Genomic DNA, 24,949 nt, shown 5'->3' on the forward strand with positions numbered 1-24,949 from the left:
GCTTTAGCACTTTCCAGGAGGATCTGCTCCATGATCTTGCTGGGCACAGAGGTGATTCAAACGTAACTGCCTGACTATGTGAACACGCCAGGTTGTTAGAAGAATAAATTGTAATTCATGTCTGCAACTAATTGCAACATCAAAATTACACAGCAAAAAATATGCCTTGATCCTATAGCTAGGATTAAGCATCATTGCTGATTTGGTTGTATTGAACTGACATGTGGTTAATAGTCCTGTTGATTTAGGAGAGAAAACATAAGTGGGGAAAGCTCTGTAGTAGCATGCATGTTTTAAGGAAGCAGGCTGAGGTTTTCAAAACTGCTCCTTGGTGATTGATTTGTGCCATCCTTGCCAAGACTGTGTGAGCATATACTCCTTTTAAAATGATGAAATCTTTTAACAATATCTAAACTTCAAAATCAAAAGTAATGTTTTTAGGTTGATAACCTTTTTTTTCCCACCTAAAGGTCTTTCTATTAAAAGAGAAGTGTATCCCTTTTGTTAGGGGTGCATAGTAATGGTCCTTTTCCTATGTATATTGTGAAAGGTCCCTGCAGCATAAAAGGATTTGCTCCATCTTCTACTAATTTATTTAGAAAACCCTACAAAACCTCCACAGTAACATATCTGCTCATTTCATAACATCATTTGAAAGGACTCCAAAAGCTTTGCAGTCAGAGAAGGCCAAATCCACATCATTAACTCCTGAAAACTTTTATATGTTTTCCTTCATCTGCTTATTGCATCTGTTTTTTGAGGAAATCACATCAAATGAAGCTTGGAACATGCTTAATCTTAAATCACCTCACTCCTCACTAGAGGAATGTGTTGGTGCACTGGCTGCACCAGTTTTCCTCTCACTGTGCTGTAAGAGTTTAACCTATCTAGAATACAGCATTTTTTTCCCATAACCTAGAGAAAAGTAAAGCCAGTGCCATTTTGTAAAACTTGAGCTCAGCTTACAGTGACTTCTGTACCATTGTGCCTCTCAGTGTATTCTGTGTTTGATCGTGGTTGTAAACTGCTCTTTGTGTGCACAGCTCAGTGGATAACACTGTTAAAAAGAACTAAAGAAACATTTCAAACTTGAGGTAAAAGAGATGAGATGGTTTTTCAGTTGCTATTTTCGGTGGTTTACCTTTGCCAGCCTCAGTGTTACGTCACTGCTGGTTTATTCTGTGAAGCCGAAAACTCCCAGGTCACCAAATTTCTAAAAATTCAATTCAGACCTAATTTTTGCTTTAAATCACTTGGGGGTGATTTGAAGTTGATACCTTCATTCATGTAAGTTCAACTTAGTAACACCATCCTGCATCAAGGTGTTAATTTTACCTTTAGTAGGTTTATTGGTTTGTGAGCCATTCCTGAGGCCTGTAGGAAAAGTCTTGGGGTGGAAGGGATGGAGCAGTAAGGGCATAGCAGCCTCCATATTAAGACCACTTGTGATTTGCTTTCTGTTTGATGTTGTGGGGAAACAGCTGCCCTCTTCCACCATCCTGCATGTAGCTCTGTAGTATATGCATTTTTCTGTCTCAATCCAAGGAATTGTCCAAATCCCAGATAATCTGATGCAATACTCCAAGTACAGATACCATTAGTTAAGCAATAAGAGAAATAACCTCATCACGAAAAAAAAATGTGTTCTTGATCCTTCCCACAAGAAGGATCTTTCACACAGAAGTGGCAACATTAGACTGAAAGATGAGACTCTAAATGGTATTGGATACAAACAATATTTTCTTAAAAATAAAATGAAAAATAAAGATGAGAGGAAACTGCACTGTAAATAGGGTAAATCCAAACTAAGAATTCATTTTTCTTGAAAGACACTGTGAATGAGTTATCTGTCACTTACATAAGAGTGTAAGCTCTTTGTAAGCTCTCAAACAGTTGCATTTGAATATCCCTAATGAAGACAAAACAGGGTGAGAATCTCAAAACCTTGAAAAGGCTGTGAGGGGGGGGGGAAAAGAGGTCTTACGGTGGTTATGAAGCAAGGCTTCTACTCCACCTTACAATCTTGTTTTGAGTCACACATAAGTCTTCCCCACTGAATGCTACAGTCGATGCTGTACATAGACTTTTGACTTTTAAGTCTGCACATTTAGTGAGTGTATATATTTGTTATTGTCATTATTATCTGACATTCTTTCTGCTGTATGCATGTTCAGGGTACATCCTAGTGATGCTCTAATGGGAAAAAATAATACTCTCAGAACATGACTAAGAATGATGTAAACAATCAAAACCACTAGCTGTACCTGAAACAACCAGTTCAGTTATTCTGCAGCACAAATAGATGCCTGGTCTCTCTTTGCCTGAGATAACCCTTGGAGATACAGAAGCTGTGCTGGGCCTGGCAATGCCTTTGTGGAGGAACTTGCTTTCTTTTCCTTTGAAGAGAAACTTCTTTGTGGGGTAGGCCAGATCAGAAGCTAGATTATGTGTTTTGGAGAACACAATTACATTATTAGGTTAAACACAAAGTAAGGACATGATAGAGCTGACTTAATGGAGGGTGTTTGCATCAGATTCATCATTCGCTATCAGGTAATTGTGAAATTGCTTTAAGCCATAACAACAACACTCACCCCCTCCCTCATCCTCCAGTTCGGTTCCTCTCCTTTAAAGTCTCTGGGGTCATGACCCACCTGGAGGCCAAATATGTGGTATCTGGTGTACTGAACGATCTGATTATATTTTTACTAGCAGAGCCTTCAACTCAATGTGCAGTCTGGCTCCCAAGAGTTATTGTGTCATGATCCACTTTTCAAAGGTGACTTTTTTTTTTTTTTTTTTTTTTTAATGTAAAGAAGCATAGTCACCTTTTTTTTCTATCTAAAAGTGGGTAGTGTTTACTGTACTTACACACTGCTGGATCTGGGCTCTGGTTTTTCTCAAACATCCCATGTCATGTTTCTGTACAGATCTTTTGAAACCTGGGTGACCACATGGAACAAGATTATTTGCTTGAATTGTCAAGGCCTTTTTGTAAGTTCAGTTTCTGGGTTTGAAAGTGGGATTAGAATTTCCCTGAGTCCTTCACCACACAGTGAAGTGATGCAATGTTAAAATCAATTCTCTTTGAAATTTTGCTTTTGTTATTTCCATTTCTGTCTGCTTTAATAGAAGCTCATGGTAATTGTAGTTTTGCTTTCCACAGTGAATACCCATATTAATTGTTTTATTTAAAGCTATAGCAATAATCCTCCTTTACCTGTGGTCAGGTTAGAGGAATTTCACAGTTGCCTTGTTCATGTGTCTTTGTAAAGAGACAGATGGAAATGTGAGGGCTGCCTTCCAGCTCTGTTTTAAGGAGTTCTCACTCCAGCAAATCTCATGGTTAATCCTCTAGTTCAGTGATGGGCCACTGCAAAGAAGACTTGAAGTGTGTTTAGGAAATTTCCTTTGAAGAAGCACAGCAGCAATGGAGATGTGTTGGGTGGTTCCTTAGTAGCTGAATCTTTTCAGAGAAGAACGCTGAGAGTGATAGAACCTGGAGGTGGGGAAGATCTAAATTTTAGGAAATTCCCCTATTATTTCATGGGGTTTTTTATTCAGATTTAATTTTGAAATTATTCAATTTTGATAATATCTTCTAATCCCCATTGTAAGTTTTAAGGAAATTAAATAAAATTCATCTGTGTACAGCGGGAAAGTAGTTGAGGTAGAGGGGAAACCGTAAGAGTGTTGCCAAATTGAACCTTCCTCCTTGGTAGGGTGGTGGGGAAGCAAAAAGTATAGCAGCTAAATACACATACACTTTGCACATACTAACATTCTGTAGAGTTCAATCCAAAACAGACCTCAAAAGGTTGCCAAGAGAAGTAGGCAAGTTAAGAATTACACTAGCATCCATCCAGGTGCAGGTAAAAGGAAAGGTGAGGGCTGGAATGCTGAATTAGAGATGTGCAGATTGCTCGTTGCCGGGAATCTAACCAGGATGGACAGGAGGATGAGCCCTGATGTGCCAGAGTTGGTAGCATAAAACCAGGTTTGTGAGATCAGGGAGGAGCTCCTGAGTCAAGTCCAGCTCTGTTTTCTCAGCCACTGTGTCAGATCGGCTCAGATGAACTCAACAGTGGAATGTCTTTCCCACATCCTCCCGAGCTCACTGATGCATCAGATGGGCAGAACGTTAAGAAAATCTTATCTTAATTTCACTATGAAAAGCAAGAGCAGTTGGTTTGGGTTTTTATAACCAAATGACCTCATACATGAATGATAGACATATTATTTGGGTAACTTTTTAAACAATGAACATTAATTTAGTTATGTTAAAACATTGGCTTTGGTCATATTTAAATGCAGATATGGCAGATACATGTCTTAATAAGAGAAATGTTCTTCGGTTTTGGTGGTTTGGTTTGGTTTGGGTTTTTTTTCCCCTCCCTTTAAATTCTATCAATTTATTTTTCCTCCAGGCTCTGCTGCCACCTCAAGCCCCTTCAGCACACTGGAGTCCATTTAAAGCAGGTTCTCCCTCTCCTCTGCCGCTGCTGAGGTGTGCTCCCATTTACACTGTGAGGAGGAAAATTAACCATTTCCTAATTGCACCAGGCATTTAGGGGCGGAATCAAGTGCCGACACACTAAGGAGTTACTCCCTTGAATTGGTGCTCCTGGCTTTCGGGGAGGCTGCATCAAGCACAGCCTGAACCCGGCAGTAGCTCACTGCTGGAGGGTCTTGCCACCTCCTCTCCCCTGCAGAAGGAAAAGTCCCTGCTCTCCCCTCCCCAGCTCTATTGAACTCCAGATGAGGCCCAGCTGCCCTAATGGCCTCAGGCAGTGTTAGGAAGTCAGCTGCCCCATGCTGCTCTCCAGGGCTCCCAGCTTTCCCAGCCGCAGCCCAGCAGGGCCCGCGGCCGCTCTGCCCCCACACCTCTGCCTGCCCTCTTGCCCAGGCACATCCCTGGCACGCCTTCCTCCTGCTCGGCTTCCACGCTGCAGGGACCAGAGCTCACACAAGCTCTGCTCCCCGAGCTTGTCTTTGCTTGGCATTTCCACCAACAATCTTGTTTTCTCTTGGCAAGCTAGAAACATCCTCTGGTAACATTAACCATTAACCGTTTCTCTGGTAAATCTGTGACAATCTCCATCCACAGGCAAGTCACCTTGTAGAGATGCCAGGGAAGCAAATCAAATTGCCAGCATTTTTGCTGTGTGTGTCCTATGCTTTATTAATAGCTTCCCATAAAAATTAAAATAGTTGTCATAGATTTTATACAACATGTAGGCTGTAGAAAACATGGAGAATGAACAGACTTCACGCAGATGTTGTGCTGTGGGAATTGCAAATTTTCTGATTCATCAAGGTTGATTTATTTTCATTTTGGTGTTTTAACTAAAGTCTTTTAATTTGAATACATTCCTGAAATCTTACCTTAAGCACATCATAACTGACATAAATAGCACAGAAATTAAATTTTATTGCAGGAAATTTAATAATAGTCTGTGCTGATTTCACTTATATTTATGGAAGTATCATCACTGATTTCAGTAAAGTAAGTATTTTAGTCACTTAGCCGATTTCTGTCAATTCTTTTTTTTCAAAGGCACCTGACAGGCTTTAGCTTACTGCAGCCTTAATACTGCTTCAGTGTAGTTTTTTTCCCTAACACACTTTGTAGTTGTGTGTTTGTACGCAGTCCCTACCATTTCCAAATTTAATGAAAACATATAGAAGGGAAAAGAGAATCTACATATCTTAGGTATTTCACTGCTGAAATAGCAGAATGTGTCAGGTTAAGAAATCGTTTTTTATCTGGTATTGTCTCTGGTTGGGGTGGAGAATTGTAATTGCCACAAAATTTATTAAAAGCCAGTCTACATCAGAGATGGGGAATTATTTCCCCAAAGCTGCATAAAGACCCTGAACAGGGAACTGACCCTCTCTCCCAGGTTAGAGGTGAATAATTTGATTTGTTTCACACCTATGTATCCAGTAGTGTAATAATAATTAGCTCTTAGATATTTGTTTACACCAGCAGACCTCAAAGGCTGCTGGAAGTGGCTGTCATGATTATTGCCCTTTTACAGGTGGCCCTGAGGACCTTGAGCAACCCAGTGATAAAGCAGGAGTGGAACTATAGGTTTTCAAAATGCCAACTTATCTTCTTGGCCAAGGTCTCTTCCTGTTTGTAGGGCTAGGTGACATCTAGTGAGGGGAAGTACAAAGATAATGTTATAAGGTTTTATACTTTTCTGTCTGTTGATTTAGCTGGGGAAAACTTTTCTCTGTTGAAATAAATTTCTCTGAAAGTTCAGTCTTGTGTTCTGAATGTTGAAAAATTTTAGACTGCTGTTTCCGTGTAACAAATGTAATTTGGTATAATGATCTAGCAGAGTGGAAAATTTCATATTTCAGTGAGTCTCCTTTAGCTTATTTTAAAACCTTCCATGGCAACCCTTTTACTAAATGTTTAAATTTGAGTGTCCATATCCCAGTGCTGGGTGCACAAATATAACAGTCTTTGGGCTGTGTGATGCCATCCAAGAAGAAAAGATCTACAGGTCTGTTTGTGCTTGAATTTTTAATTAATTTCCTAAGTTCATCATCGATATCAACAGAAATATTAATTGTTAAAGCAGATATTTAAATGATTGTTATTACTCTATGAGTGTAAAGCATAACTTCAAATAAAGACATTTTACTGCATTTGCTGCATCTGGTTTAGAAGTTACTTATTTCTCTCTTTTTTATCTATATCTTTTGTTATAATTATATCCTTTGATAGGTCAGACTACATGTAAATCGTAATATTACATTGAAAACAGGAGGTGAAGAGATTCTGAAAAGACAGAGAAACTGACCTTCTGATATGAGCAAGAGCAAAAATTCAAGTTACTGGATGTGTTTCTGTAATGTTTTTCTCCAAATAATGGCATACTGACAAGTGAAAAATCATGTAAACATGCTCTTTGGCAAAAAACTGATGAAGCTCAACTTGATTTTTAATTTTTTTTTTCTTGTTATGTACCCTTCTGTATTCTACCCTGAATAGCCTAAAAAACCCCAAATTATAACGATTTTATCTATCCTCCATTAATTTTTTTTATACCAGGCAAGTTTTTGAGGCTGTTGAGCGGCTGTGTACTCAGAAGACACAGAGCAGTGTGTTGGAGATGTGCTAAAAGCTTAGTGGAACAGAAGGATGCAGTCTGCCAGATTGAGAGAGAAACATGAATGTGCAGTGCTAGTCAGGGATGTTGTTTGCACAGCATATTTTCTTGCTAACTTTATATCCCTGTCATGCATGATAGTAAGATCTCTGTCTTCATTTGTAAATTCTCTGTTCATGGACATTCCCATCCCCTTATCAGCTGTTTCCTTTGTGGTTTTAGATCATGGGGAATTCATATGCAGGGCAATTAAAATCTGCCCGTTTCGAAGAAGCTCTTCATAACTCCATAGAAGCTTCTCTGAGATGTAGCAGCGTTGTCCCACGGCCAATCTTCTCACAGTTGTACCTGGATCCTGACCAGCCTCCTTTCTTGCCGGAAGGTAACCATGAAAGTATGGCACAATTCAGTTGTTTTTCTGCGTGTGAAAAGGGTGGGGTGTGTTTTATTTAAAAAAAAAAAAAAAAAAAAAAGGCAAAAAAAAGGCAAAAAAAGCAGGAACTGCACAGCAGTTCATTGTGTAACAAAATCTGAATCTTGGACATCATTAAAGGGAAAGAATGGCATACTGGTTATTTTAAAAGGAGATAAATGTTATATTAAAAGGAGATACTGTTGTAAAGTTTAATTCTCTAGGTTATTTTTATTTTTACTAATTTTTTTTCTCTTTTTATTCTTCAGATGTGAAGCCAAAGGTAGAAGAGTTGGATAAAGAGTTAGTACATCGCTATTCACAAAATGGAAACCTGGACTTTTCTACCAACCAAACTGCTAATGAAATGGAAGATGAAGAGGAGGATGAAGACATGTCAGATTCAAGTAGTCCACCAATCCCATACTCGCAAAAACCTGCCCCAGAAGGGTCTTGCACTACTGATGGTTGGTATCCTTTTTTTTACTGTATGATCTTCACTACTGTATGATTCTAATGATAATGTGCATTCTTTGCAGTTACAAGTTCTTTAGCTAGAAAGTCTGAAGATCCAGTTTATAGTCAAAGCTGTAGATCTGACAAAATACGGATTAGAAGGACTTGTTTGAGAACATAAAGTTTAATGTATCATTTGAAAGCAGCGTTGAGAACTGGCTGTGGCACGTCATTAGTTTCTGAAAGCCCTTTTTTGTCTGTGGTTTTCACAAACATTTGCTGTCCTCAAAGAGGTTATCGGAGTTGGCATCAGTATGGCTTGTTCTCAATCTATCCCTGAATGATTCTGGAAACATTGGCAAAGCTGGATTTAGTTGGTTCCATGGGTAGAAGGAAGAGTTTGGAGAAAGAAAATGGGGAGGACACTGAGTGTACTTTCTGCTGCTGAGGTGATAACAAGGTTGGTAGTGGAAGCTTGCCTGTTTTGTCTTCCCTGTGTGCCTGCTGGCCATTGCTTCCTACCCTGAGCTGTCCTGATTTGTTGTTGCCCAAGATGAGCAAAATTGTTGACCATACTATATTTGTTTGGGTTTAAATGTGTTAAAGATAGACCCAGGTAATTATGCACATACCTACTTGGCCTAAGATAAATTGATATGACTGGTTCATCTTACCCAAAATTGTTCTATTCTGAAGGTTTAACTTCCTTAAAAAAAGATCTACTCATAGTTATTAGCTGTGCTTCTTGTTAAAACATCTCCCTGCTGACTTCAGACACCTGAAAACAAGAACTGTTCCCACCAGGTCCAAATGCCCTTTTTGACATTTTATTCAATATCCCCCTGAATCATGAAATTCCTTGTACATAATTCATCAAAAGCTGTAATTTGCGAAATGGTTTGGCACTTTACTGAAGTATCTGGTTATATGAAGTGATAGAAGTAAGGACCAATCACTGGTAATTCTTTGACACTTCTGGGGGGTGGGCATCAGTGCCATGTGTTGTCATCTTTGCCTTTTGCACTTCCGAATGCAGCTCATAGGAGCGTGTTTACCCTCTGTAACAGCATACTGCCCCTTCCCTGTAGCACAAAGAACAGAAGGGCTGGCTGGCTACTGTGAAAAGATGGGGAATATTGTTGGGAGAATTCGTTATTCACACAGAAGTGTGGTTTTCTGTTCTTTGAAGGCTTGTAAATTTGAAGGAGGAGGGAAGGAGAAAGTATAAAAGGATGTATTCCTAGGAAAATGTTCTCAGTTGGGGACAAGTATCAATAAAGTCTGAAAAATCTCCTGTGGAGAGCAGGAGCAGTACCTTTTCCACTTCACATATTATATGTATGTGATATTAAACTTAGTATACATATACACATATAAACTTAGTATGTCCTGGGAAAAATTGACCTTTCAGGGGTAGGTTTGTGTTTTGATGTTTATCTATAAGGCTTTTGTGATCAAAGCACTCTAGAAGAAAGTTTTGTGTGTTACAGCTGCAAAATTTTAGGGTTGTTCATTACTCCTTTTTAAGTTTACCATTCTGGGTTTACAAAATCTGCCTTACTTTTAGATGTTCTCAAGGAACCAATTTATGAGAGGAGTGTTTTTGTATCTGGAAAAAGAAAGGAAAACAGATTTTTTTTCCAAATACTTCTGGTCATCTATTAGGACAGTTTTACATAATTGTTTAAAATGCCCTGGTTCCCAAACATTTGCACTGCAGACCATATCTCAACAAGATATTAATCTGATAGCTCATCTTTTGTCTCATGAGTATGCCTTCCGGAGATGTAAGACAGGATCACAGCCATTGTCTGCATCCCTTATCTTACTTTTTAATTGCAAAGGTAAATAACATTATGAAGATGTTAAACAATACTGATAGACCACTCACTGTATTTGAATACTTTAAACTAAGCGTGTATTCAGTTGCTTATCCAAGAGCAAAATATTGGTACTAGAGCCTGCAGTTCATAGCTCTGCTTGCTGTAAAACCTGTTTCCCACCTTTTGGATCAGGTGGGATGAAATCTTTTCCCCTTTAAGGTATTTGTGCTGTTTGCTTTTCCTGAATCCAGGATGTGTGCCATAACCATCATATTATTTTCTGTGGTGACTTGTTCTTTTATTCAGATGCATTTGTCAGTCACATGGGTGCAGAAAGTAGATCTTAATGCCTTTAGTTGTCAGTTAAAAAATTAAATGCCTCAGAAGTGAGTTTGTTGGAGATTCTTTCTTAGCTAGTATTAGATGTCTTAACTCTCTTCTTAGCCCATTGCAAAGAGCAAGTGTATTTGCCACTGAGCCTTGCTATTAGTCATGAAAGTAATTCACTTATTTTCAGGGCCTTTGGGGGTTTGTTTTTGTTTTTTTCTTGCTCAACACAATTTTTGTAACTAAAATGTCCATGAAAATAGGGTTTCAAGAAAAATAATTTATTTGTTTTCATCCGGGTACCTCAAATAGCCAGCAAAATTCTTGCATTATCAAGAAGCTGTTCTGAACCGCTTGCTTGCTGTAGCTTTAAAAGAGGCTGCTTCTAATTTGTGGAATAGCATTCTATGCAAGCTGTGGGAAACACAATAGTATCACCTTTCTTTTGTTAGCAAATCCTCAATTTACCTGATGCTTAAAGAAAGGGCAAGGTAGTTTCAGCAGTAATTAGGTAAGCAGGTACTTAACACCTGATCAGTTACTGTGAGGTTACAATAGCGAGTGACAGTGACCCCTAATTCATATGTAATCCCTGGAAGCTAATTCCTTATGCAAATACCCCATTTATTACAGTGCAACAAGGGGCTGGTGCCCCACATGGAAACTACTTCTTCTTACAGTGGGGAACGGGAAGACAGATACAAATTTCATTTTTAAGAAGATTCTAGCACTTGTTGACAGCTGGGGGGATACATTTTCAGAAAGATGAGACTCGGTTACTTTAAATGAAGTAATGTTGGAGAATGCAAATGTGCTTCTCAGAAGCAAAAACGAGTGAATTTTCTTTCAAAGAAATGCAGATGTCTGTAAAAGCTGTTAATATTTTAATTTTTTTGGTGACTGCTCCTGGTATTTGCAAATCTTTAATCGAAGTATAAGTGCTTGCTCCTTATTTGAAACAAAGCTGAGATCCTGTGTGACCGTGTTGTTTGTTTGTTTTTTTGGTTCAGCAGCTCAGCTTTGGACTCTTGCTTTTTATAATTACATGTCAATAAAAGATTTCACAAGGAGAAGCTGATTTGGTTTGCTGACTCATATTTTCATCTCTTTGTACTTAGATTTTCATAAAAGGTACACAAGTAAATTAAAGTGCCATTCTTTCTTCCTTAGAGGAAATGTTTTACTGCTGTTTGACGTAGAAATGTAGGTGCCAGCACAGTTATAAATGAATAGCTATGAAATGTAAATGAATTTTAAATGTTCTAAGTATTTGCTATTAACAGCACAAGTTCATCTAGTACTGAGACATTATGTCTTGTCTTTGCTAATGTGGAAATTATTATTTCTAACAGATAATTAATTACCAATGCAAAAATAATGCAAAACAGAAAAGTAAATAAGGTTGGGGTCTCTGTGGTGCTTGCTAGTTAGAAAAAGACAATGTAAGAGGGAGAGGGTTAATCCCCCCTTCATCTCCCCACAGTCAGTTACTTGCTTCCAAATCAATGTGTTTTGGGTGCAACTTCCTCATTCAGTTTCAAAAAGCAGCAGAAACTTAAAAGAGTGCTTTTCAGCCCTAAAAGTCAAGGGAAAGAAGGATGATGATGGGCTCTTGAAGTATACCATCTGCATGTCTTTGAAGGAAAATTCAAACCTTTTTCTGCACAGGAGCAGATTTGCATCCTCTCCGTATCTCCTGGTGGAAGTAAATCCTGGCTGTACCTGGGCAGGCTCTGCAGCCCTCCCTGCTTCTCCTGTGGCAGCCGTTCAGTGAGCAAGAGAAAAGTTCATGGAGGCTCTGAGGGTCTGTCTGTGCTGCCTCTCTCCCTGCCCACCCATCAGGAGCCCTTTCCCTCTCAGAAGGGGAGCCAGAGGAAACCATTTGGTGTCAGCCCTGTTTATTTATCTCACCACCTCAGAAAACGAGGTTTTGGCAGTCACCTGTGAGCTCTGAGCTGGTGGCTGCTTTCTGCCACTTCTGGTAGAGGGGTAGAGATTGTAAAGGTAGTTATATAATTTCAGCAAGATTTGTGAAGTTCGGGAGCTGGTTGGATGACATCAGTGTCCCCAAACTTAAGTACCCCGGGGCAGCAAAGTAATTATAGCTCTCTCAGAGGCTGAACATCACAGAGGCATGTGCTGGTCAGCCAGTCTGCACATGCATACCTCTCTGATCCAGAGATGTCGCCAGCCAAAGCAGAGGAGGATGCCAAAGGAGATTGTGAAAGGAGGGAGAAGGGGGGTCTGGGAGCACTGGCTAAATAAGAGATGATACTGGGGTAAATTGTAGGTATTGTTTGCAGATTCAGTAGGATGCAGCATTTCTACAGTCCAGTCCTACATATCCTAAAAGATGGGAAATATTAAGTATATTAAGATCTACAGCCTCTCAGCTAAGAACCTGCTCTTCCCATGATAGCAGGCTGTTAGTGAATTGTGCCTGTAAACTTGTTAAGGTGTTTTTTTCTTAGGGCTCTCCTGTAGCTTCTCCCTTGGGGACTGATGCAGAGTGGTGACACACAGGTGCTTAAAGCATAGCTGAAGTTGTTTTGCTCGTAGCCCAGATAAAGCTGAGTCTTTCCTTTCACCTGGGATGTTGTGGAGCGCTGCTTCACTTCACTGGGACATCAAAACCCTCAAGCACTCCAAGGGGCTCAAAGCTTCCCGTGTGATATTCACCCTTCTCAATGTTGTGTGCTCCTTCAGAAAGCCAGTCTGTGTTGGCACACAACACTGACAACCTTGCTTGTGCTAGTATTTCTATTGCTAGCAATTCCTTCAAAAGTCTCCTGTTGGGCACTATTTGTGCTTCTGGGCATTTCCGGAACATTTTTAAGTAGAGACTGGGCTGGAAGCTAATTGTGTAAAAGCACAGGTTTAAATCTGTTGAAATCTTACTGCACTTGCTGTTTCATAATCCTTATCTAGAGATTTCCTGTTTTCCCACATTGTCAGCAGTGGGTAATTTTTCTGTTTTAAATCTAGATGTAAAGTGGTATTTTCTAAGCATGTCAACTACTCAGATTTCACTGAATGCCTAAATATTTAAGGTCAGTTTTGAAAATTTTGGATTTAATACCCAAGTGACATAAACATTTGAATAAGCAAAGTTTATTTTGAATATAAGGGACTTTCCCCTGGGTTTATCTGTGACTGTTTCTTTCTAAATTACATCAAAAAGTCTAGATAATACTTCGCCTGGTACCTGGCTTTCTATTTGAGTATGATCAATATGTTTTTAGAGAACATGCCTTAAGAAGGATTTAACAGATTAAAATAAAATGGCGCCTAATCAGAAAAGAAGTAATTGTACTTTAAATATGCAGATTTAATACTTCTCTCCTAAAACATACATACGTTTTTATTGGTAAGTTGTTCATATAATCCACTGATTCATACATGAAAACTTCAGGCGCTTCATTTCAATTCATTGCCTGGAAAAAGGTGTGTGTGAGGGGTGAAGCCAAGCTAGCTTTCCATGAGCTGCTGCTGGAACTGAGCTGATTGAAGAACTGAAGAAACCATTCAGCCCAGAACTGGTTCAGCAGATTGCGAGTGTAGGCACAAGACTGAACCTGTATTGGACCCTGTTTTCAGCAAGCTGCTGCTTGTGAGAAAATTCATGCAAGCTGATTCTGTGCATTCCACTTTGTACTTGCTCTGTATCTGCTACAATTCTGAGATAAAACCAAAACCCCATTAACTTCCCTAATGTTTGCTGAAGTTGCTATAGGTTTTGGCCCAGGAGCTAAGAGCACAGATATACACATCAGTAATGGCTGAGGGGGCTTTTGGTTAAACTGTGATCACATTGTATTACCAGATGCTTACACAAGGTCTTTCACCAGGATTTTTTTTTCTTCCTTAAAATTTCTGTGACAATGAATAATATTTACATGAATAATATTTTAAATCAAGTGTAAGTAATAGGTATTAAGAGCTATTGCAGTACTTTCAAATTTAACAGTCATCTTGGTGATTATGATTTTCTTTATTTATTGTTTATTTAGCCTGGACACTGCTCTGGGTTGCCTTGCTATGCTTTTTGTGTGACTCAGCCTGCTAGCTGCTCACTGCAGGGCATAGAACAACAGAAATGCTCTCAGGTCCTCATTTTTACTCACTTATGCTGTTTTAGTTCTACACTGATTAGAAGCCCAAGAGGCAATGTTATGTCCTTATTTTGTGGGCATATGTGTATTTGAGTGGGGAAAAAGCTTAACTGGGGACTTGAGAGTCATGCAGTCCACTGAGACTTCAAGAGACTCAACTGGAGACTTAGCGAAAACATGATTCGCATGTCTAAAACGAGTGAATTATTTATTAGATGGAATTTCTAAAATGTCTAGAGAATTTAAAAATTATATATTTAATTATTTTAATGCAATAAAATTATTTTTAGTAGCCACTACTAAACTTCAGTCATCAATTTTTATCATTCTTTTGCATTACTTAATGGTGCTTGTGTATCCATGCTAGCCTTCTACAAGCAACAAAGACAAAATAGTTTCTCTTGAAAAAACTGTAAACTAAAGTTTGGCAAAGAAAAAATAATCTTTGGCATGTTTTAAGAGCTGTTTTCTGTTACTAAATCACAAGCTTATCCTCTTATTTTGATTGTTTTCGAAAAATTTGGTTTCGGAGCCATTTGATGTCTAATGTTTGGACACTTACATTTCTTTTGTGCCTGTAGATGTTCAGCATATTTAAAATAATGTTATCTATTGCCTCTGAAACTCTCAGCTAGTGGTTCTGGTGAGATGCTATCTCAATTTCCTCTATTTGCCTTAAAAAGGATATATTAAAACTCCAGTTACAGCATCAAGTTGTGAAGCCCATTTGCTTTTGCAACTGATAAAACAAAGAAAATTAAATTATTTCTTCTGAAGAGTTATCATTTGTTTTGCTTTGTTTTGTAGGTTTTTGTCAAGCAGGCAAGGATTTACGGTTAGTATCTCTGTGCATGGAGCAAATTGATATCCCAGCAGGCTTCCTGTTAGTAGGAGCCAAATCTCCCAATCTTCCTGAGCACATTCTAGTCTGCGCTGTTGACAAGAGGTTTTTGCCGGATGATCATGGAAAAAATGCACTTTTAGGTAAGAGATCTTTTTTCCTTTTTGCCATAATAATTCAGAGAAAAAAAAAAAGCCAGTTGAAAATTATCTAATGTCATTTCAGCTAATAACCTTGTATTAGAAATATGTTGAGGAGAGGACTGACTTCATTAAATCAAATTTGTAGATGAACCTGCCTTAAAAGCCCATTATAAAACAAGTCCCTGATTCCAAAATTAATCACAATTGAATCTCCTAGATTTCTGTGTGGGCAGAAGTCAATTGCAGCCCTGGCATTCTAAATGTGAGCTATCCATATACTCTTTATCTCAGCTGGAGCTTACAGCATTTTCATTTAAGAAGAAATATGCTCATTCAAGTACTCAAAATGAACTATACAATTTAATTTTTTTTTTTTTTTATTAGGGATGATTTCTGCCTTTGGCTTCACCAGGATCATTGTTCTCAGTAGCAGTTCTGGGAGCAGTTTGCTTCCCAATACATAGGGACACCCTGCCCAGCCTTTTCCAATTATGTCATAATCTGTTAACATTTATGAAGTTTAAAATTTTGGTACAACAGTGCCTCTTGGTAATAGAAGACAGGCCTATTACACCTAGATTTCCTGCCTAGGTCACTACTGGTACACATTTTAACAAGCTAGTAGAAGTGATTTAATGTATTTTGACTCTTTTAGCCTGTTTTGAATTTACTCTCTCATTTCTCCCTCCAGTCATTGTTATGCCTAGGATATATTCAGAAAGACCTTTCAACAGGAAAGAAGTTACAACAAAGGATAAATATCCTGATTTAACTGCATTGCTCAAATTCTGCTCCAGACCAGCAATATTTTGTGTAACTATTGGAAACAGCTCTGTTTTGTGCTTTAACATTACCTCTCCATTAAATCCATTTGATAAATCCATACACAGTAAACCTTTGGGCCTAAGGCAGAAATGCCCCTGGCCTGAGTTAGATAGAGGCTGTGGTGTGATGTGCATTCACTGGGTATCACTGGGGATTTGGGATAACAGGGTACACTTCAGGATTCAGAGGAGCTTCTCCCTTGCTAAGCAGGGGAAGTGTCAGGAGTTGACCAGTAAGAACTGATAGGCAGATGATGTTTAAGCCTGATTAAATGTGGTACTGCTTGTCTTGGTAAGCCTCCCCACCCTATCCCAGCTTTGTATCCATCCACCATGTCTGGTCTCATTTGTTAACGAGCCTGGTGGCTCACACCTCTGGCATTGCTGAGGTATTGAAGTGCCTCGAGGCTTCTGTAACTGGCACCTGTGAGCAGAGAACTGACTCAGTGGCTCTGAGAGACCCTGGTTACTCTTTCTGAAAATTGTGGAGATGCACCAGTAGACCCTGTGGGCTGCAAGGGAGTAGAGAAAGAATGATTCAGTCCCAGGAAAAACAGGATGAAGAAATTTGCGTCTTGGCATCCTTGTCTAAGCTGATAATGAGACGCAGTAAGGCTAAAGACAATGGCCTAATTATTAAGAGTTTTATGGATAAGGCATTTTGTCAAAAACACTGAATATCTTTGTCATAAAGCTGTTATTTTGGCTGACAGGTGAGTGTAGGAACCAGCATTCTTCAAGGTGTTTGTCATTGTGGAAAATAATGACTGTAGCAAGAACAAAAAATTGATTCTCTTACAGATCTTGAACTGATCAGTAAATGGAAAAAAACCCAAACAAATAAAAAGAAAACATTTCCACTAGATATTAATCTGCTAGCAACTTTCATAAATCATTATTGATATTCCATAGAAAATCTGTTTCATTAAGAATTGAAAGCGGCATGGTAAGTAAGACAACAGGGCTTAATTGTTCAGCATTAGATAATAGAGGGCTGATTCAAACAACAAAGATTTAAAGGCAGACCCATTTGAGAACATACCCTGTGCTTTGTTCTATGAAATGTTAGGCTGGTGTCATCATTATGCCAGATTCCCATTAACATAGCGGTGAATAACACTAGAAATCAAGGCTGCTTATAATACTTAATCTGGATTGTATCTTCCAGATCTCAACTCAAAATCTCACTCCTTTCTGTGAAACCGTGTTGGGAACGCTGCAGAAAAAAACAGCCGTTTCCCTAAATTTGTTACTTTCTTGAGAAGTTGTAGGTTTTTTAAACTATTTTGAAGCACTTCTAACTTTGGCCATGCAAATCTTAATGTCAAGTGATTGCTTTGAAGACTGTAATAAGATGTAAGGTTCAGCTTACTTGGAAAGTATTTTGTGTAAGAAGCCTCAGAGAAAATTTATTTGATGTTAATTTCACTCATCTGAAATTGCTCTGATGGATTAGCCACTGTTTTGAGAGACATGTCTGCAGTTTGGAACCCATGGTTTTTTAATAGAGAAAAAACAGCTTGGTTTTTGTTTTTTTTTTGGTTTTTTTTTTTTTTTTATCTCATGGAAGTTTCCTAGTGTGGCAACATAGTTCTTGCCTGTCAAGTAGTTATTCTTCTCTGCACTGTGTAGAATGGAAAATTGGTGGGAGGATTTTTGGCATGAGTCAGTATGGCCCAAAGAGATGTAGGAGTTTCAGAAGAGCTAAGAGTGACACACGTGTGCTGTGTCCACAGAAGCTGGCTGGCTGGAGGCCTCCAGTCCCTGGAGCTGGATGTGCAGGTAGGTTTAGATGGCCTTATTCCTAGCAGATAGTAGAAGACATTTAATCTGTCTGTGTATCTTCTGCTTTGTTCTTCCAGGATTTTCTGGGAATTGTATAGGCTGTGGAGAAAGAGGATTTCGGTACTTCACAGAGTTTTCCAATCATATTAACCTGAAATTAACCACTCAGCCAAAGAAGCAGAAGCACTTAAAGTACTACCTAGTAAGAAGCTCCCAAGGTGTACTGTCAAAGGGACCCCTTATTTGCTGGAAAGGTAATAAAAGTGCCCATTCAATTAGGGGTATTTTATGCTGTTAGGGGTGATGTTGAATGAAAAATTGAAAGTTGCCGTTGAAAATGTATGCATTCAAAAGCAACTGCTTGAAGGGAGAATTCTCACTGATTTCACTGAAGTTTGGATTTTGCCAAAGAAGTTAAAATCTTAATAATTACCATGTGATTGTAAACCCTCTTCTTTCATCTCCCCATGCTTTTGGTGGCAGCCCTAGGTCTTCCCATCTTGGAGTGTGCAGTCATCTTGGTAGAAGAAAAGAGGCTACTCAGTCTGTTGATTCTTTTATGTGCCTGAAGCAAGGTGACTCACAGCCAGGGCTGCAGCATTGGTTTTCCGCTGATATTCATCTTTGCAGGTGCAATCCAATCTGTCTCATGCCTGAGGATAGCTAGCATGCTGTAAGATTAAGAAAGCTCAGGGCATTGATCTCAGGGAAAGAAAAGACTTGGATGCTCCTGCCATTTGCAGTGTTCTACACTTGGTCTTACCCTCTACCAGAGCAGCCTGTGTGATATTTATGTGCTACAAGAGGGTACATTTGTGACCCCAAGGCAAGTTAGCGATGGGCTCTCTTTTTGGAGGATGCAGGTTTTTGGAGCTAGAATCATGCAAAGACTTAAGGACAGAGTGGTTTACCCACTCGCTGTCTACCAAGTTGGTTTATGTGCAGACTACCTGACCTTTTCATCTGTGGTCTCACTCAGCGAAGACAGAGTTTGATCTGGTTCCTGTTGTTCCAAAAAGTAGATGTGAGGAGAGGGGAAGCTCTGCAGGAGAACTGACAGACATCTGAGGAGTCACATCCTCATGTGAATAGCAGCATGACACCAGAAAGAGATGGTTATCACTGAGCTGTATGAGTGATTATAGTTTGTATCAGTTAGTGGTTCAAAAGGATCCTGGTTTCATCTGCTTTTCTATGTTACAAGGAAAATTAACTACTGCTTTAACGTGCATGTGGCTTTTCAACAGCTTTTTTCACAAAAATGACACAAATATTTAATTTGGTAGTGAAATTCCAAATAAAGACAAAGGAAGCCTTATTTTACTTCTGGAATCTTTTTTCTGAAACCCCTCTCAGATGCTCATGCAGTTGGAGTTGGTGTGTGTCCTGGTAAATGCAGTCAGGAGTAATGCACATGTGGAAGAATCAGATACTGGTTTCACTTTTGGTTATATGCTAATTGCAAGCATTCTGAGCACCCATGAAAGTTTAGAAAATCAACCAAAAGTCAACCTCATGGCCATTACTTTGATAGGTCCTATGCCCATATTGCTGCCATGCATCTGGTAACCTTTCACTCTTCACTTACATGATAGGTCTAATTAGAAGAAGAGTGTTTTTAAACACTTAAACCCTTCTCTTAAAATAAATCCTGATTAAATCTCAGTTTTAAAAATGGAGTAATATGTGATTTTCAAGGTGACTTTCTCCTCCTTCAACTCAGTTTTCATCCAGACAGACACTAACAGCACTGAGATCTCCCTGAAGGTTTGTGGAAGCATATTAAAAATCTGGGTTTCAGCACAATTTCTCCTTTTAAAGGGCAACATATGACGGTTTGTATACAGGTTGTGCCACAGAAGTCGCTGAGTGTTTTCTGGGACATGTCCAATACCTTCAAATCTCTTGGAAGCTGTGATCTAAGGGCTCTTGCCATTTTGCAGCATCTGGTCTGTATTTGCCTGGCCCCCTGCGTGGCCCCCAGGGAGGTTTTCTTAATTAGAAGACAAAGTTGACAAAACTGCGGATCCGTATTTTCGTTGAATGCTGCCATTTGCCGCTGTTTGTTGTACGTGCTCTGTGTATGCTCTCAGCATTTTGTCACCTTTCGCCACCGTGTTGCTGAACTTTGCTGCTGGAAGGAGGCCTTGTTAATATGTACTGTAGCTGCTTCATTTGCAGAATGTAGAAGCAGGCAATCATCTGCTGCTAGCCTCTCTGCTAAACCAAATCCTTCGGTGTCACCGTCCACGACCCCAGAAGGTGGATCAGCTAATGGATACAAATCAGGGTTCACTCAGACAGGTAGGAGCTGAAAGTGCTGTAAAGATAACCATTGGGGGTGGTAAGTTAAATCAGACACTGGTGGGTCAGGGATGCTGTAAACAACTGGGTATTTACCTTGAGCCATGTATAGATTACACTGGAGAGGATGCCTTTCAAAATTTGCTTTGGCAAAGATTAAGACCCAGGTGAGGCTGAAGGTTAGATTAGTCTCAAAACAACAATTGATGTAAAAACATTAAATGATCTTTTGATTAACTTATTTGATTTTGTGCCTCCTTGTCTTTGTTTCATTAATTTTTTTGTGCATCTCAAAAAACTTCAATTACATGTTTGTAGAGAAGTGTTTGCTTAGTATATAAACTAGGCTATTTGTCTGAAAAAGGAGAATAATCTCCTTTTAGGGATAGAAGACCAGATGTTATTTTATTTACTTGCTAATTTCCTTTTTTATTTAAATTTTATTGCATGCAAAGGTGTACATAGAATTGCAATTTCCCCATATGCATATAGTGAGTTTTTGTTATGTGAACTAACAGGTCTCTCACAACTAATCTAGAAAGCTATTAATGATATCCTTAAATAAGGAGAAAATATAAAAATCAAATAGACATTGACTGACAAAGAAGCAGCATCTTAATATCATGTATCTATTTATTTATTGCAAGTAGACAAAGTGCTTTTGTTTGAGCTTTCTTCCACATTGCTTTATTGCAGCTTCATCTATGCTGTTGTATGCTTTTGTGTGTTTGTGCTATTTCTTGAAAAATTAAAAACAAGAGAAAATGGCCTGTTAATTATTCTTAATTGATATGAATGTCCAAAAACACATGTTTCTTCAAAGGAGTATGAAAGATAGGAAGCAAGATGGTTAAAATACTTTTTACACCTAGAAAGTTTGTCAAAAAGAGTAATGAACAAAAGCTGAACACGGGCATTCATATGAGATTATAATCACTGATTAGTATTTACAGAGGCACTTCCCTCAGGTCTTCCCCTGTCTCTGTTGAGGAAGCTAAATGCTTTAGGCTTTGGGTAAAATTAAATTTTAGTGTGGTTAAAACACATCTGCATTTCATTGCATGATCCCTTGGTTTCCAGATCCAAGCATGAGAACTGAGCAGATGCATGAGAACCTGTTTATTTGGAGCAACAAGAATTCTAATATTTACACAGCTTTGTCTTCTATTGTATCTGCCAAGTTAATAGATACACCTTTTATATACGGCTTTCTCCTTATCACTCCCTGCCATTTTCAGTCTGCTTGGTGTTTCTGTGTGTCACTGTTTGTACTCCTAGGTCATGCTCATCAAAACCTTTTCATCTACTGTTATCTCCTAGTGAAGATAATGCCACATACATACACATGAATCCCCCGTGACTGGGAGAAGGAGGGAGAGCACCTTTTATTCAGTGGCATAAATTCTGACATGTCACCTATGATGGAGGGCTCTTTTCCTCTTCTCTTCTCTTCTCTTCTCTTCTCTTCTCTTCTCTTCTCTTCTCTTCTCTTCTCTTCTCTCTTCTCTTCTCTTCTCTTCTCTTCTCTTCTCTTCTCTTCTCTTCTCTTCTCTTCTCTTCTCTTCTCTTCTCTTCTCTTCTCTTCTCTTCTCTTCTCTTCTCTTCTCTTCTCTTCTCTTTCTTCTTTCCTCTTTCTCTTCTCTTCTTTCCTCTTTCTCTTCTCCATATCTCTTTCCACTAGAGTTTGCTTCTTGGTTGTTTTAAAACAGGATTACTTATTAGCAGGTTGTTTTCTGCAGTTGTTTTCAGTTCATCATCAACTCAGACCCCTTTTTTTCCTTAACAGTTGTGTAAATATTTCTGGTGAGCAGTTCAGTCTCTGAGTTCTATAAGATACATGTAGGCGTACAGTATCAAAAATACGATTTGGGGCAGACACTTGAGAGGGGAAAATTCCATTCATGTGTTAAGCAACTAGAAACAAGGCTGTGCAAGAGAAAGATGAAGAATATAAGTCCTCGGTAGCAGGGTAGCGTTTAAACATATACCAGCCACATCCACATTCACAGATGAAATTTCAAGAAAATGTATTGCAACTAGAAATGGGGGAAAAGAAATCCCCAAAGCTTTTGGACAGTTTACTTAAAAGAAACTTTAACACTACATGTTTGTTACATCATATTTAATGACAGACCAGCATCTCCCTCCAAGGGCCCAGACCTGGTGGTCTATTTTGTTAGCCATTCAGTGTATTTCCTATGAACATGGACAAGATTTTCTGGTAGGGCAGCAGCAGCGGGGGCTTCTGTGATTGTTCTTCATGTCAGTTACTCTGTCTGGCAAAGAAGAACTTCCTCCCACCCTCCTCCACCAAATGGTGTGTGGCCTGAGGGTGAATGTGTTTGGCAGATCCAGTTGGTCTTTGTCTTCTGTTTTCTTTAGCTGGCTGTTTTAGTAGGACATCTGTAGGTGAACTTAGCCTCCTTTGCCTGCTTGTTGCAAACTACTTTCTGGACTGATGCTGAGTTAATATTCTTTCACTCTGGTTATAAGAATTTAGACTTGCCAGTGTATCAGCATCCGAATGCCAATTTTTTCAAGTAAATTGCAACTATGCAATTAAACTATCATTTACCTGATGTTAAAGGGACTTACATGCTGAGAGGTTTGGAATCTGTTTTATACTGGGTAAATATTAAAAGTTGTTTGTTCTTCAGTTTATCCTCTAAAAAATAAGATTTATACCTTTTAGCCTTGGTAAAGTGCTCTATGTAGTTTGTTAATTCATGCAAAGAGTTTGGGCTCAAATATCCTTAATTTTTACCCAGATTTATAAATGAGTATACGCTTTTTATAGTTTTACAGACAGTAGTGCTGTAAGGAGGCTGTGTTTTTGGGTTTGGTTTTTTCTGCCCTTAGTCAAGTTTAGTTGTGTCTGACAGAGATTCAGTAGCTTGTTGTTGAAAATTTCAGGTGATAGAGATTCCACAACCTCTTTTAGGTAACTTATTCCAGTCCTTATTCCCTATGCTTGCTGGCTGCAAATTCCATAAGCTTCCTCATGTGAACCATGAGATAACTGCATTTACTTGCCTATCCCATGAGGCTATTCTGAGGAGCAATGAGATAACCCTTTCTACAGTTAAAATATTTTTTGAGTGTGTGTAAGTGCAAAATATTGTGGAAGAGATCAGTCATGGGTTCAGTAGATTCTTCTATAAGATTCTACAGAAACGTCCTGTTAAATGTTTGTTAAAACTCCTGAAAGACACATGGTAGTTTCTTAGGAGTGTAAACAAATTGTTTGCAATTTATGCAGAGATGAGTTTTGATAAATGTGTATGTAATACACATTTTTTCATATATATATATATATAAATAAATAATTAAACAACTTACATTCTCAGATTCTTCAGTGTTCAGTCCAGCAAAATCACCTTCTGCTGCTGTTAACTTAAGTGGAACACAAGACCCATCCCGGAATAAGAACATTGTGAAACCTCTGGCTCTGTCAGTACAGCTCGTAGGAAAGGCATTTGCTGCAGGTATGGCTTTGCTTTCCAAAACACCTGAGAGCCAATGGAATCATCAGCTTAACAGCCAAGAAAAGAGAGTGTAATTTTTTTGGTGGAAAAGGGAAAGGAAAACATTCACTAGCATTCTCCAGAACTCATATTCTTGCAGTCTTCAGCAAAGAAATTTTTGCAGTTACTACTGTCCTGAAACTTGAGCCACACCTTGACTTTCAGATTTAAAATTCTGGTAGGAGAGCAGTGATACGTCTCTCTGCACCTTCCTAAGATATGCAAGAGAGCATAAATGTCACCTCTTGATATCACACTGATTCCTGCCTCAGTAATTGAGAGTTGTGTGCAGTTCTGCATTTCTAACAATTATAGTTCCTCAATATACATTTAATGGAATTTAGTCTCATTTTAAGGAGTTTTAATAGATCTGCTTTTTTAATTGCTTATTTCTGTATTGTGTGTTTAATGAATTATAATCCTCAACTATGACATCTAAGTCCCACACTGATACTCTGTTGGGGTAATCTGATTGTTTTTTACTTTAGGTGGTTTGTCTTTAAGCAATAAAAAAAGAAATCATCATACTTATTGCAGGACAGTATGCTTGAATAAGAAAATATATCCATTTATTTGGTTTATATATGCACATGAGCATATATACATCACTTTATACATGATGTATTACATCTGCTATTTGATACAATATGGTGTTGGTTATGGTACATAATACAATTATGTTGTATCTAATAAATCATTAACAGTTCTTTGTGCAAAAATAGCTTTCCCCCCCTCCATACTTGTATGATTTTATTTTGCACTGAAATTTCTTCCCAGCTTTTCAACCACTTCTGTAACTGACCCATGTTCACCATATCTGCCCATACAAAATTGTTGACTCAGAGTAGAAATGGGGAGCTTACAATGGGTGAATGAGGTTATTCATATTTTGCAATTGGCAATTGTGCCAGAATTTATTTGGATGTCTGCAGCTGGGGAGTTGCATTGTTTTAAGCTACATACCCACATATCTAACACTTTCAGTTGCAGCTGCCATCAGCAAGCTGCTCTATCATCTCCTGGTGTTGCTCCTGAAGTATGTTCTTGGGAGCTAAATCCTTGTGAATCTGGCTGATACCAGCAAGGAACTGGAGTTCCCACTGGCCTCCATGTTGGCAGTTTATGCCATTTTTTTTCTTCTGCAAAAACTGTGTTCTGAAAAAGAATGAGAACGAGCTCAGATGAGTGATGGTAACTTCTGGTGATCATCCGTTGTTGTAGTTTAATTTTGTATGGATATAGTGGGTCCTGCCAGAGTGTCAGGCTTGCTGGGA

At 38.7% G+C, this 24,949-nt stretch overlaps 1 protein-coding gene across 1 annotated transcript in view; it reads left to right on the top strand.

Annotated features, from left to right (window-relative positions):
- GREB1L (GREB1 like retinoic acid receptor coactivator) overlaps positions 1-24,949 on the top strand; it is a 132,027-nt gene that overhangs the window by 63,753 nt on the left and 43,325 nt on the right. The window contains exons 3-8 of the mRNA XM_053941346.1: positions 7,347-7,506; positions 7,806-8,003; positions 15,062-15,238; positions 17,925-18,101; positions 20,029-20,151; positions 23,499-23,636. Of these exons, the coding sequence (XP_053797321.1) occupies positions 7,350-7,506; positions 7,806-8,003; positions 15,062-15,238; positions 17,925-18,101; positions 20,029-20,151; positions 23,499-23,636 (970 nt within the window). The 5' untranslated portion in view covers positions 7,347-7,349. The remainder of the gene's footprint in view (positions 1-7,346; positions 7,507-7,805; positions 8,004-15,061; positions 15,239-17,924; positions 18,102-20,028; positions 20,152-23,498; positions 23,637-24,949) is intronic.

This window comes from Vidua chalybeata, chromosome 1 (genome assembly GCF_026979565.1).
Source record: "Vidua chalybeata isolate OUT-0048 chromosome 1, bVidCha1 merged haplotype, whole genome shotgun sequence".
Classification (NCBI taxonomy): Eukaryota; Metazoa; Chordata; class Aves; order Passeriformes; family Viduidae; genus Vidua; species Vidua chalybeata.